The sequence below is a fragment of the Carica papaya genome, chromosome 3 (assembly GCF_054855325.1).
Source record: "Carica papaya isolate Zhongbai chromosome 3, ASM5485532v1, whole genome shotgun sequence".
Taxonomy (NCBI): Eukaryota; Viridiplantae; Streptophyta; class Magnoliopsida; order Brassicales; family Caricaceae; genus Carica; species Carica papaya.
The window spans coordinates 6,791,427-6,806,229 of record NC_142311.1 but is presented as its reverse complement, the minus strand read 5'-3'; the positions used below and the strand labels follow the sequence as shown (position 1 = coordinate 6,806,229).

The 14,803-nt window shown below is 36.8% G+C and overlaps 1 protein-coding gene across 1 annotated transcript; it reads left to right on the top strand.

Moving 5' to 3' along the window:
• The first annotated feature begins 1,648 nt into the window (after positions 1-1,648).
• On the top strand, positions 1,649-5,639 carry LOC110813950 (Leucine-rich repeat receptor-like protein kinase family protein). The gene is made up of 2 exons (XM_022041240.2): positions 1,649-4,881; positions 4,964-5,639. The coding sequence occupies exons 1-2, from the start codon at positions 2,007-2,009 to the stop codon at positions 5,503-5,505; spliced, it is 3,417 nt and encodes a 1,138-aa protein (XP_021896932.1). The 5' UTR covers positions 1,649-2,006; the 3' UTR covers positions 5,506-5,639.
• The last annotated feature ends 9,164 nt before the right edge of the window (positions 5,640-14,803 follow it).

Below are 14,803 nucleotides of genomic sequence, written 5' to 3'. Positions count from 1 at the left end.
AAATATGCTTCTATTTTTCCTCAAAAATTATTATTATTATATATATATATATGCTTCTACATATATATATACATGTATATGCCAGGTAAAACCAAAAATAAAAAATAAAAAAGTAAATGCTAATGTAGAATATAGATATATATATACATACATACATACATACACTATATGTACCGGCTTAATAAGAAAACAAACTACTAAAAACAAATAAATCAGAGAGCGAATATTTACTTAGTTTTATGTGAAAATTTGCTTGAATTCAATTACCGGATATCATTTAAGCCATAGCTCTACTCTCTTAATCATAATTATATATGGAACATGATTAGTCAAGGGCAATTATATATATATATATATATGTATGTATGTATCTTTGCGGGCTATGTATTATGATATATATTTTACGTGACCCACATGCATGCATAATTCACAACATGGTGAGATTTGTTTCGGTTTAATTTTCTCGTATGGCCGGCCGATATAGTGTGTGTGTGTGTGTATATATAGATTAGAGGGCAGACTATCATGTCAATTGGTCCAAAATATTGATTAAATGAGACGAAGTGTAATATATACATTCTTTTAGCTAGTTTGACCAGAAACCTTTTTAATATTTAATACAATACAACAATAATTGGTTTACATATATGACTATACAAATATATCTCTCCTTTTCTTTTACATACACTATTTATATATATATATATATATGTTATATTCATAAATCAAAAGCATAAATCATTAATGTCTTATGATTCATTCATTGACAACTTGTCATAATACAAATCTATTATTGCAAAATGAAATATATGATTGGAGTTAATTTAGTTATACATCAAATACATAAATTATAATTAATTAAGTTTGTATATCAAATGATAAATGTTTATAAATTGAATGATAATAAAATAGATTTAAATGAATGCATTATATATATATATATATATAAATACCAAAGTTAATAGTTTCTTATGTATAATTATTGTATTAAGAGATATAGTAAGTGCTAAATTAAGTTTGTGGGTGTGAATTATTATGGAAAATTCAAAATTTAGATTTAATTTAATTACTTTAAAAGCAAAAGTCAATAGTTTTAATAAAATTAATCCATATCTTAAGACTAATTAATCCTAACATCTCTAATTTTTTTTTTTAAGGCATAAAATTATTATCTTACAATTATACCCACTTACTTAATTTGCTGGAATTGAATTTAAAAAAAAATAATAATAATTGTAATTAGGACAGAATAGGCAACTTAATGACAGAAAAGGAAACCTAATATTTTTTGCAAGTAAAAAAACAGGAAAATAGGAGAAAGGGTAGAGAGGAAATTAGGGAAAGCCAATGTCTGTTTTTGTGTATTATATAATAAAGATTTTGGTGAGAGGGAAAACACTAACTTGAAGTTTGAGCTTTTACCCAACTGCTCTAATCCCTCTTATTTTTTTTAAAAGTTTTTTTCTTTCTATAAAAAAAAAAAAAATTATATTTCAATTTTTGTATCTGTTTTAATATTATAATTAAAAAAATTAAATTTATTAAAATTTAAATTAATATAGTTTCATACACAGTAAGTTAATTGGTATTCAGTGTATATAAACAATTGTTGCATATAGAAAGATATCAAGTGATGGGCAAGAAACACCATTATTCTATGTGCATATACATGTACACACACATTATATATATAGGGAAGTTCCGTTGGTCATTTTTTTAAATATATATATTGATTGATACATGTGTATGTAGAGATTAAACAGAGAGAGGGAAAGAGAGAGAGAGAGAGAGAGAGAGGATCCAAGGTGTGGAGGTGATGGTGGGTGGTGGAGTTTGTTGATCTCTAGGCAAATTTTTTAAAGGTTTTCTTGAAGAAAATTAAAAAGCAAAGACAGTGTTTGTAGAGGTGGTGGAGTTGAAAGCAAGCAAGGGACGTATAGCACGAGAAGCAGCAGCAAACCCCAAATGGTGCAAACCCGAGAAGGAAGTTTTGGAAATTAAGGCAAATGTCCCTCATTAATTTTTCTTCTTCTTCTTCTTCGATTTTCTTTCTCTTGTTTTTCTTTCTCTTTCCCTGCATCCACGCAGCTCAGAATCATGAAGCTTCTTTTCTGTTTTCATGGCTACATTCTTCTCCTTCTTCTTCTTCTTTCAAATGGAACAATCATGATGATAACCCCTGTAACTGGACCTCCATAACATGTTCTCCTCAAGCTTTTGTTACTGAAATCAACATACTGTCAATCCCTCTTCACCTTTCTCTCCCAAATCATCTCTGCTCCTCTCTTCCCTTTCTTCAAAAACTCACACTTTCTGATGCAAATCTTACTGGAGCAATCCCACTTTATATAGCTGATTGTACAGCACTTCAACTTCTTGACCTTAGCTCCAACAAGCTAGTTGGGTCCATCCCTGCAAGCATTGGCAAACTCAAGAAACTTGAACAGTTGATTTTGAACTCTAATCAATTAACAGGGAAGATCCCGGTTGAGCTAGGCAACTGTTATAGCCTCAAGAATCTGCTGCTTTTTGACAATTTATTAAGTGGGTATATCCCATCTGAGCTCGGCAAGTTATCCAATCTGGAAGAGTTGAGAGCTGGAGGGAACAAAGACATTGAAGGTAAGATTCCAGATGAGCTTGCAGACTGCACCAACTTGACCGTGTTGGGGCTGGCTGAAACGGGTGTTTCTGGTTCTCTCCCTGTATCTCTAGGCAGGCTAAGCAAGCTACAAACACTGTCTATATACACCACAATGCTGTCTGGTGAGATCCCTCCTCATTTATGTAACTGTTCTGAACTTGTTAACTTGTTTCTCTACGAAAACACACTCTCTGGATCTATACCACCAGATATTGGTAAACTGAAAAAGTTAGAGCAATTGATGTTATGGCAAAACAGTCTAGTTGGAGCAATCCCAGAAGAGATTGGAAATTGTAGTAGCTTGAAAATGATTGATTTCTCCTTGAATTCTCTGTCTGGAACTATACCTCACTCTATAGGAAATCTTGTGTATCTAGAGGAATTTATGATCAGTGATAACAATGTTTCTGGTACAATACCTTCAACTCTATCCAATGCCACCAATCTTTTACAGTTGCAACTCGATACGAATCAAATTTCGGGTTTAATCCCACCAGAGCTTGGCATGTTATCAAAGCTCACAGTGTTCTTTGCCTGGGAGAACCAGCTTGAGGGAAGTATTCCTCCAAGTTTGGCTACTTGTACTAATCTCCAAGCTTTAGATTTATCCCACAATTCCCTCACTGGTGGCATTCCTGCTGGGTTGTTTCAGCTTCAAAACCTCACTAAACTTCTGTTGATTTCCAATGATATTTCTGGCTCAATACCTCCAGAGGTTGGTGACTGCAGCTCTCTTGTGAGGCTAAGGCTTGGAAACAACCGGATTGTAGGTGGAATTCCTAGAGAAATTGGGAGTCTCAAGAGATTAAATTTTCTTGATTTATCGAGTAATCGCCTTTCTGGGTCATTGCCTGATGAGCTTGGAAGCTGCACAGAGTTGCAAATGATAGATCTTAGCAACAATATATTACAGGGTCCTTTGCCTAGTGCGTTGTCATTACTGTCTGCTCTCCAAGTTTTGGATGTTTCGGCTAATGGATTTACTGGTCAGATACCAGAAAGCTTAGGCCGCCTTGTTTCACTAAGCAAGCTCATTCTGGGAAAGAACTTATTTTCTGGGTCAATCCCTTCATCGCTTGGACTCTGCTTCAGTCTCCAGTTGCTTGATCTTAGCAGCAACCAGCTTACTGGGAACATACCGATGGAGCTGGGTCATATTGAAGCTCTTGAAATTGCTCTCAACCTGAGTTGCAATGGACTAACCGGGTCAATCCCGCCTCAAGTATCTGCCCTTAACAAGCTTTCGATACTGGATCTAGCACACAACAGACTAGAAGGTGATTTGAGTCCACTTGCAGAACTTGATAATCTTGTTTCTCTCAATGTTTCTTATAATAACTTCACTGGTTATCTCCCGGATAACAAGCTTTTTAGGCAGTTGCCACCAGCAAATCTTGAAGGAAACCAGGGCCTATGTTCATCGAGGCGTGACTCGTGTTTCTTGAGCGATGCTGGCAAACTTGGACGAGAAGGAAATCAAAATGATGCAGCTCGGTCAAGAAAACTTAAACTAGCACTTGCACTGTTGATTACCCTGACAGTGGTGATGATAATTATGGGTGCATTTGCAGTGATTCGAGCACGAAGAAGTATCAGAGACGATGATGATTCTGAATTGGGGGACTCATGGCCCTGGCAGTTCACTCCATTTCAGAAGTTAAATTTCTCAGTAGACCAAGTTTTGAAGAACCTGGTGGATGCAAACGTGATTGGAAAAGGGTGTTCTGGGATTGTTTATCGTGCTGATATGGACAATGGTGACATAATTGCGGTGAAGAAACTATGGCCAGCAACAATGACAACAACAAATGGACACGACGATGACAAATCTTTGGTTCGAGATTCTTTCTCAGCAGAAGTGAAAACACTAGGCTCAATTCGTCATAAGAATATTGTTAGATTCTTGGGTTGTTGTTGGAATCGGAACACCAGACTTCTCATGTATGATTATATGCCTAATGGGAGCTTAGGTAGCCTCCTCCATGAGAGGACAGGAAACTCATTGGAATGGGAACTTAGGTACCAAATATTGTTGGGTGCAGCTCAAGGCCTAGCTTATTTACACCATGATTGTGTCCCTCCAATAGTTCACAGAGACATCAAGGCCAATAACATTCTCATTGGCCTTGAATTTGAGCCTTACATTGCAGATTTCGGCCTAGCCAAGCTCGTAGATGATGGTGACTTTGCTCGCTCATCCAACACAGTCGCAGGCTCCTACGGATATATCGCTCCTGGTAATAAATACCCTTTAATTTCCACTTTATATCCAGTTTCTCATTTATCAATATTGAACTAATAACATTACTTGAATTGCAGAGTATGGTTACATGATGAAGATAACAGAGAAGAGCGATGTGTACAGCTATGGAGTGGTAATGCTAGAAGTTTTAACAGGGAAACAACCCATTGATCCAACAATTCCAGAAGGAGTTCATGTTGTGGATTGGGTGAAACAAAAGAGAGGCGGGATTGAAGTTCTTGAGCCTTGTCTTCTGTGTAGACCAGAATCAGAGGTTGAAGAAATGATGCAAGCTTTAGGCATAGCTTTACTGTGTGTGAATTCTTGCCCGGATGACAGACCAAACATGAAAGACGTAGCTGCCATGCTCAAAGAAATCAAGCATGAAAAAGAGGAGTATGCAAAGGTTGATATGCTCATCAAAGGATCACCTGCAACTCATGTAGAAGAAAATAACAAGAACCAGTCAAGTAATGGAGTTCCTGCAAGTTCGTCTTCTTCTAAATCAGCTTCCCAGATATTGTATCCAAAAAGTAATAACACAAGCTTCTCTGCTTCATCTCTCTTTTACTCTTCTTCTTCTACCACCAAACTGGAATTCAACTCGCCATATAAGTAATTCATGATTAAAGCTTAAGCAGAAGCAAGTTTGTCTTTCTTTTTATTTTTATTTTTTACCAGTTTCATCCAAAACTGTTTCTTTTGGTTGTAAAGAAGAAGAAAGTTTATATATAGTTTTTATTAATCAGAAAATGCGGCAAAACAAAGAGGTGGAGAATGCATATCACTTGTTTCCACCACTGTAATTAAACAACTTCTAAGTTTCTTATAATTCTCGAATCCAAGTTTCGAGCTTTAGTATATAATTACACATATTTCTTGACTAAATGGAGGGTACTTCTATTTTTGACTCATGGGTATATGTATTATGGCAATAAGTTACATTAAAATCTTGTAGATGATGAAACAGAAAATTACAGAGTGAAAGATGAAATCAGCGATTTGACATTAAACCTCTGTAGATGAAGATGGAGTAAAAATGTGGGTAAGAGATTCCGCACAGAGTGGAGTCTGGTGTTGATGACGAGGAGAGGAAAGAATTGATTCTGAATTTGGTATTTTCAAGTGTCAATCTGAGGGTTCCTTCCCAAAGAGCCTAAAAAAATGTGCTCAAAAGTTGCAGAGTCGGTCTTCAACAGCTGTACCACCAAGACAAATTGGTTTTCAAAACCCATTGCTTCTCTACTGGTCAGCTTGGGAAAATGAAACTGAAAGAAGGAAGCTTGAAACAAATAATTTAAATTATTTTTAGTAGATTGGTTGATATTTTTTTGATTTTTCTAAAATTTTATGTTTTCATAAATTTAATTTAATTTATTAGATTACAACGTATTATACATGATAATTTTTAAATTAATAAATATTATTATTTTATTGTTAATGCTACTTATTTAACAAAATTGATTTGTAAAGACTCGTGAACTTAAAAGAAAATAAATTATGAATTGAATGTGAAATTAAAATAAATACTTAGAGTTTACACTTCTTATACAATAATTCAAATTATCCAATAAGAATACGAAAATTACTATTTTAAAAGAAATAACAAAAATCAAAAAAATAAATGAAAAATAAACAACTGAACATCCTACTCGTAACCTTCTTGTAGACCGGGTTCTTGATCTTAGTTCTCTCGATCTGAAATGGTTAATGAAAGAGTAAGTTACACAAATTCATTAAGAATATCACGCTACTCACCGATACAAAAATGAAAGTTGATAAAAATTATGAAAATAACTAATGAAATTCTTAATTTAACTAAATTCGTTTATCAAAAATAAAATCATTTACTGCATACTTACCGTAACGAGATTTTCAAAACCAACCTATAAAGTTAATAACATAAATAATATCACAATCTCATATGCAATCAGTTGGCAATAACAACTTTCTCTTTTATCATTCTACTGGTATCCATTGAGGTTCATAGGGATGTCCCCACTATGCGCGAACTATTTTTTTTTGTAACATTTTCAATTAATGGGTCGTCTCTACATCCCGTCCGGTATGAGTCAACGTTCACAGCAGGGTTCCCTATGTACCCGGTCCGTTCACCATATCTCAGGATATCTAGTAAGGATGTCGTTCATTAATTTACTTAATCAAATAATTTTTCGTTTACCTTTAATTTCTAGTTTTCTAATTAATTATAAATCACGTAAGACAAGAAATACATGCATCAAGAAAACACTATTGAGTTATCATACCAATTCTAGTATATTATCATGCATTCAAATTGTAAAATCAATCAATTAGATAAACAAGGCAAACAATAATAAATAACTAGTTCTGTCTCCATTAATAACTTGTAATTAATTACGCATATTTTTTAAACTACACAAAATACCGTATTATTACTAATTACATTTCAATTCTATAATAAGGAATAAAGTGAGGGATTCTTACGTAAATTAATGTTCGAGATGCTAAACTCTCACTGGCATTTACTGGCGGTCTCTAGATTCCCTGAATTTTTTTTCGGTGATTAAAACACACTTTAAATACCTAAAAATATCCCAAAAAACCCGATATCAGTATCATAAATCATTTTTGGACAATTCTAGAATTTCAGTACGACGCCTCTACCGTGTTCCGACGATGGCACCACCGACTGTGGCAGCGGTTTGCCTCGGGTTGGGCTAATTTCGGGTGGTTTTGTACCCATATTTGCGATAAAATATGTTAATGGGTCTCGGTTGGCCGAAAAAAGTCGAAAAACTGAAGTTTACCGGCAGTGGAGTTTTTCGGTACAGCGGCTCCGCCAGCTCACCTTTGCGGTTGGGTGTTTTGCTTTGGGCAACCTGTAGAGAAAGGAATGATGATTAAAATAGTGAAAAAATTACAAAAAATGGGAATCAGAAAGGGCCTCATTGGAGGTGATTTTTGTTTTTTCTCCCGTGGTGCCGTCGAGCTTTGCTCGCGGTTTTCGGCTCATCCATTGATCCTTTTGCACCGATTTGGCTATGAGGGTGTTAAAAATTGAATTTCGAGCGAATGAGAAAAAACATTACCCCTTTTGGTGGTTGGAAGTGGCTCCAACATGGTGGCAGGCAATAGTCGACTCCCTTCCTTGTGACCGGCTCTTTTTCTCCGGCAGGGGGATCTGGCGGCTAGGGTTAGGATTTGATGTGAAAAGGGTTACTTATATCCGTCTCTTTTTAATATGAACCGTCCATCATGTTTGATCTGTATCGTCTAATCGCATTTAAATAGGAAGTGAATCTGAACCATTCATCGCGATTTGATCTAAACCGTCCAATCGCGTTTAAATAGGAATGGAATCTGGACAATTCATCGTGATTTGATCTGTACCGTCCGATCGCATTTAAAGAGAGAACAGATCTGAACTATCCGTGCGCACGGGAACAAATCCAGACCGTTTGATCAAAAACATGCAGATCGCCAGCATGGCCTCCTGTATAGTACCACGTCAGCGTGCTTTGCCATGCAGCGCGCTGCGGTTTGTCAAGGCTGCTGACAGAGCGTCCTATATGGCACAATTTTGTTAAATTGTATTTTGACCTCTAGTTTCTGAATTTTCTTTCAAAAATACCCCCAGAACCCAAAATTTTACCTTTTTTTTCCAAAATTATTTCTAATTTAATCCTTCACCTACTTTTCTTCATTTTTACACTAAATAAAAAATTCAAAAATTAAAAAATTTATATTTATACATTAATTTTAATTATGTTAAAATTAATTAAGGGTATTACAACTCTCCCCCATTAAAAAAAATTTAGTTTATCAAATTTGTCTATCTCTCACTCAATCAAATAGTTGGAGATATTGGACTCTTAAGTCTGATTCCAGGTTCCATGTGGCCTCTTCTGGTGTGTGATTCTGCTATAGGACCTTAATAAAGAAAATTTTTTGGTTGCGGAGTACTCTACTCTTTCGGTCGACAATGCTGACTGGTATCTCCTCGTATGACAGATCATCCTAAAGCAAAAATGGCTCGTGGGCCAGGACATGAAAGGGATATGGGTTGTACTTGCGTAGCATGGACATATGGAATATATTATGGACCCTGTATAGTTCTGGAGGCAGTGCCACTCTATAGGCGGCGATGCTAATTTTGTCTAAGATTTCAAATGACCCAATGAACCGAGGATTTAGTTTCCCTCTATTGCCAAACCAACGGATTCCTTTTAAAGAAGTGACCTTAAGGAACACTCGATCACCTTTCTCAAATTCTAAATCTCTCCTCCGGGTATCCGTATAACTTTTTTGTCTGCTCTGAGCCGTCTGAATATTTTTTTTATCTTAACTATTTTGGTTGTAGTCTCCTCTACAAGATCTGGGCCAAACAATTTTCTATCACTCACTTCTTCCTAATAGATCTACGATATGCATGGGCAGCCATACAACGCCTCGTACGGAGCTATGTCAATACCTGCTTGATAGCAGGTATTGTAGGCGAACTCCATTAGGGATAAACGATCATCCCAATAACCCCCGAAATTAAGAACACAAGTTTTGAGCATATCTTATAGTGTGCAGATCGTCCTTTCTGATTATTCATCGGTCTGAGGGTGGAATGTAGTACTAATAGATAGTTTTGTTTTCATGGCTTGTTGAAGATTAGACCAAAACTGAGAAGTGAACCTGGGGTTCTTGTTGGACACTACTGTCATTAGCACTTCATTTAACCTGCAGATTTCTCGAATATACATTATTACTAGCTTGTCCAATGGGTCTGTCATTCTGATGGCTAAAAAATGGGAAGACTTGGTGAGTCGGTCAATAATTACCCAAATGACATCATGTCCCGAGCGTGCCCTAGGCAATCATGTCATGGAAACCATTTGTGATATGTTCTCACTTCCACTCTGAAATGGATAATGGCTGAAGTAGCCCGCCTGGGCGTTGATGCTCTGTCTTGAGTTGCTGACATACCAAACACTTGGAAACAAAGTCAGTCACATCTCTTTTCATTTCATTCCACCAAAATCGGGGTCGCATACTTTGATATATTTTAGTGCTCATGGGATGCATGTCAAATCTTGAGCTATGGGCCTCTGCCATGATGTCACTTTTCAGCTCACTATTACATGGAACACACACTCTATCATATAGAGTCAATAACATAAACAAAATTATTTACCGCATACTTACCATAGCGAGATTTACAAAACTAATATATAGAGTCAATAACATAAACAATATCATAATCTCATATGCAATCAGTTGGCAACAACAACTTTCTCTTTTATCAGCCTATTAATATCCATTGGAGTCCATAGAGATGTCTCCACTACGCATGAACTCTTTTTTTAACATTTTCAATCAACGGGCCGTCCTCATACCCCGTTTGGTATGAGCATCAAAATACCATCCCTCAATACCCTGTCCGATATAATGGTGCAATGGGACATCTCCATACCCCGTCAGGTATGAGGGTAAAAATACTAATCCTCGATACCCCGTCCGATATGAGACAACGTTCATGGTAGGGTTCCTTATGTACCCGATCCGTCCACCATCTCCTATGATATCCAATAAGGCTCTCGTTCATCAATTTACTTAATCAAATAATTTTTTGTTTACGTTTAATTTTCACTTTTTCAATTAACTATAAATCACGTAAGACAAGTAATACATGCATCAGGGAAACACAATTGAGTTACTATATAAATTCTAGTGTATTATCATGCATTCAAACTATAAAATCAATCAATCAGGTAAACAATGCAAACAGTAATTGTAACGGCCTCGGAATTTAAATGAAGATTTATGTATTAAAAATCTTAAATGCAGAAGCGTAATAAAAATTTTGATTAACATCTCTTACACAATAACTAAAAAACGTACTCAAAACATGAAAGAATAAGCTAATTAAAAGAGATACTTGAAATAAAAACTATAAATAGAGCTATAAGGTCCTTAGGCGTCTAACTCGCCGTCTTCCTGCGGAACAGGCTCGGGAACCACGTCTTCCTGATCTGAAATGGTGAAGTAAGGAATGAGCTACACTAGTCCAGTAAAGACATCACACTATCTCACTGCCACAAGAGAAAAAGGTTGGTAGAAAACAAAAACAACCAATGGAGCATAATTTATAACAAACTCATTTATTAACATAAAAACCTTTACTGTCCACTGACCTCGGTGATATTAATAAAAATAACCTATGAAAATAATAACATGATAATCATTATAAAATCATATACACTTTGTAACAGAACACATATCCTACTTTTGCCCTTCAATAATCAGACAATAAATTTTCTCTTTTACCAGCCTACTAGTATCCATGGGGATCCATAGGGGGTCTCCGCTACACGTGAACCATTAACATTAATAACCTGATTCTAGGGCCGTCCTCATACCCCGTCCGGTATGGGCGTCAAGACTATAAACCTCGATACCCCGCCCGGTATGATGGTGAAACGGCCGTCCCCATACCCCGTCCGGTATGGGTGTCAAAACACATAAGGTCTCCATACCCCGTCCGGTATGAGAGACCACGTTCCCGATAGGGTTTCTTACGGACCCGGTCCGTCCACCATCTCCCATGATATCTAGTCAGGTTGTCCACATTATCCACTTATCAATTCACATAATCTTTTTTATCTTTTTTTCTTAGTCTCAATCATCCAACCATACACAAACATGTAAACCAGTAATTGACACCAAACAAGACAACACACTATCGGGTTCACCATAATACAAACCATAATAAAAGAAACCATAATTCATGCATAGGAGATCATAAAATAATTACATCAAATATCATACTGCATTTAATATTGAAAAATATATCAAACAACAACTGACCAATAATGTATCAGATTCGGGCTCCATTGGTAACCTCAATTAATTTTACATCTATAAAGTTACAAAATACCATTTAATTATTTATTAAGTTTTAATACCGTGATAGAAAATAGAGTGAGGGGTCCTTACTTATTTCGGGGTCTGAAATCAGCTTTACAGTGCGCCTACGGGCTGTCCCTAATTTCTCTGAATTTTTATCCGGAAAACTGAAACACATTACCGGTAACTGCACGTGTCTCAAAAAATCCCAAATCAGACCTAGGGCCCCTTTCAGCCAATATCGGAATTCCGACACGGCAGCTCCGCCGTGCTCCGGCGACGGCGATACACCTCGAGTTGGCCGTTTTCGGCCGAATTCGGCCAAACTTGCATTGGTCCCTGCGATAAAATAACCATAGGGCCCTCGGTGGGCCAAAAAATCACGAAAAACTGAGACTTACCAGTGGTGGTTCTCTCGGGTGCGGCGGCTTCTCCGGCGTGAGTCGCATTTTGATGTTTTGCTTCAGTCAACCTGTAGAGAAAAGAACGGTGATCACAGTGGTATAAAAATTGCATCGAACGGAAACCGGGAAGGGCCTCATCGGAGGCAAAAACAGAGGGAAGCTGCGGCGGTGCCGCCGGGTTTCGGCGGGGTTTTTCAGCCGATTGGCCGGTGGTTTGGCTCCGGTTTGACCATAGGCGGATTCAGCATCGAAAAATGATCCAGAGGGAGAAAATTTACCTCGACTGGCGGTCAAAAAATTCTCTGGTGCAACGGCTGGTGGCGGCGGCCGGCTCCTCCGGCGTCTGGTTCTTCTTCTCCGGCGAGGCACTGGCGGCTAGGGTTTTGTGGTCAGGTGTGGGTGGGGTTATTTATACCCTTTGCCTTTTAATCTCAACCGTCCATCAAGATTAAATCTAAACCGTCCGATCGCGATTTATTTGGGATTAAATCTGGGCCGTCCATCACGATGCGATCTGGGCCGTCCGTACGTGTGAAATCTGGGCCGTTCGTGCGCGCGGAAATGGATCTGGACCGTCCGATCACGCACACACAGATCGCCCACGTGGCTCGTTCCGTGTCAGCATTTTCTTGCCACGCGGTGTATCCTGGTTGGCCGGGGCTGCTGACGTAGCACAACTTTTCTAAATTGCGTTTTGACCCCCGATTTTTGATTTTCTTTTCAAAAATACCTCCAGAATCTAAATTTTCACCTCTTTTTCACAAAATCAATTTCAATTATATCCAGATAATAATTTTACCCAATTTTATCATTATTATTATTTTTATTTTTATTAAATTAAAAAATTTAAATACAAAAATAAAAATAAAAATAATACAAAAAAAATAATTTGGGTATTACAGTAATAAATAACCAGTTCTGACTCTATTAGTAACCAATAATTAATTATGAATATTTTCAAAACTACAAAAAATACTGTATTATTATTAATTAAACTTCAATTCTATAACAAGAAATAAAATGAGAGATTCTCACGCAAATTATAGTATGAGATGCTAAACTTTTAGTCGCGCTCATTGGTGGTTCTCGGGTTCCCTGAATTTTTCTTCGGGGATTAAAACACACTTCAACTACCTAAAAATATCTCAAAAAGTCCGAAATCAGTATTAGAAACCCGTTTTGGCCAATTTCAGAATTCCAGCACAGTTGCTCCATCGTGCTCCCAGCGACGGTACCGCCTCCCATAGCGGCGATTTACCTCTGGTTGGCTGTTTTCGGCTAGTTTTGTACCCATTCCTGTGATAAAACACGTTAAGGGATTTCGGTTGGCCGAAAAAAGTCAAAAAACTGAAGCTTACTGGTAGTGGAGTTTTTCGGTGCGGCGGCTCTGCCGGCTCACCTTCGCGGTTGAGTGTTTTGCTTCGGTCAACCTGTTAAGAAAAGAATGGTGATTACAATGGTGGAAAAATTACATGAAATGAGAATTGGGAAGGGCTTTATTGGATGCCGTTTTTGCTTTTTCCTGCAGTGGCGCCGCCACGCTTTGTCCGCGATTTTTAGCTCATCTGCTGGTCGTTTTGCTCCAATTTAGCCATGAGGGTGTTCAAAATTGAATTTCGAGCGAATTAAAATTTTTTTTCTTCTTTTGGCAGTCGAAAATGGTTTCGGCGCGGCAGCAGGTGGCAGTTGGCTCCTTTCCCGGCGACCAGCTCTTCTTTTCCGACGAGGGAGTTTGACGGTTAGGGTTAGGGTTTGGTGTGAAGATGATTATTTATATTTGTCTTTTTTTAATCTGGATCGTCTATCGCGTTTGATCTGGACCATCCGATCGCGATTTGATCTAAATTATCTGATCGTATTTAAATCGGAAATAGATCTGGACCGTTCTTCGCGATTTGATCTAGGTCGTCTGATCGCGTTTAAATGGGAAATGGATCCGTATAGTCCGTGCACGTGGGAATAAATCTGGACCATTCGATTGCGGGCACGCGAATCACCAGCGTGGCACCGCGTCAGCGTGCCTTGCCACGCAGTATGCTTTGGTTCGTCGGGGTTGCTGACTTGGCGTTTTATGTGGCACAATTTTTTCTTAAATTATGTTTTGACTCTCAGTTTTCGATTTTTCTTTTAAAAACACCTACAAAACCCAAATTTTCACCTATTTTTTCCAAAACTGTTTTCAACTTCATTCTCCACCTATTTTTTTTTTTCATTTTTGCATTAAATAAAAAATTCAAAAATTAAAAAAATTATATGTATACATTAATTTTAATTATGTTAAAATTAATTAAGGGTATTACATGATTGGTTGATACTAGGTGATATAAGGTTCTGTATTTTTGTGTACTTTCATAAAAAGATTATTTTATAATTAGTGTACATTTATTATCTAATTAATAAAAAAATATATTTTTTATTAGAAAAACATATTTGTATATCCATAATAAAAAATTAAAATTAATAAAAAAATTAAATAAGAATAAAACAAATTTACCTTGTAGCCATAGTAGTGAATATATTATTTGTGAATGAATTGTTTAAAAATAATTAATTTATTCTAAAATTTCATTGTCAATGCCCATGAATTTGTTAGATAATAACTTGAAGGCATTAAATTTTTTTCCTTTAATCAATTGC

Bases quoted from the DNA above. Each gene is read 5' to 3' on its own strand.
- LOC110813950 (XM_022041240.2), top strand. From the start codon at position 2,007: ATGTCCCTCATTAATTTTTCTTCTTCTTCTTCTTCGATTTTCTTTCTC. The intron at 4,882-4,963 runs GTAATAAATACC...CTTGAATTGCAG, and splicing joins CTACGGATATATCGCTCCTG to AGTATGGTTACATGATGAAG.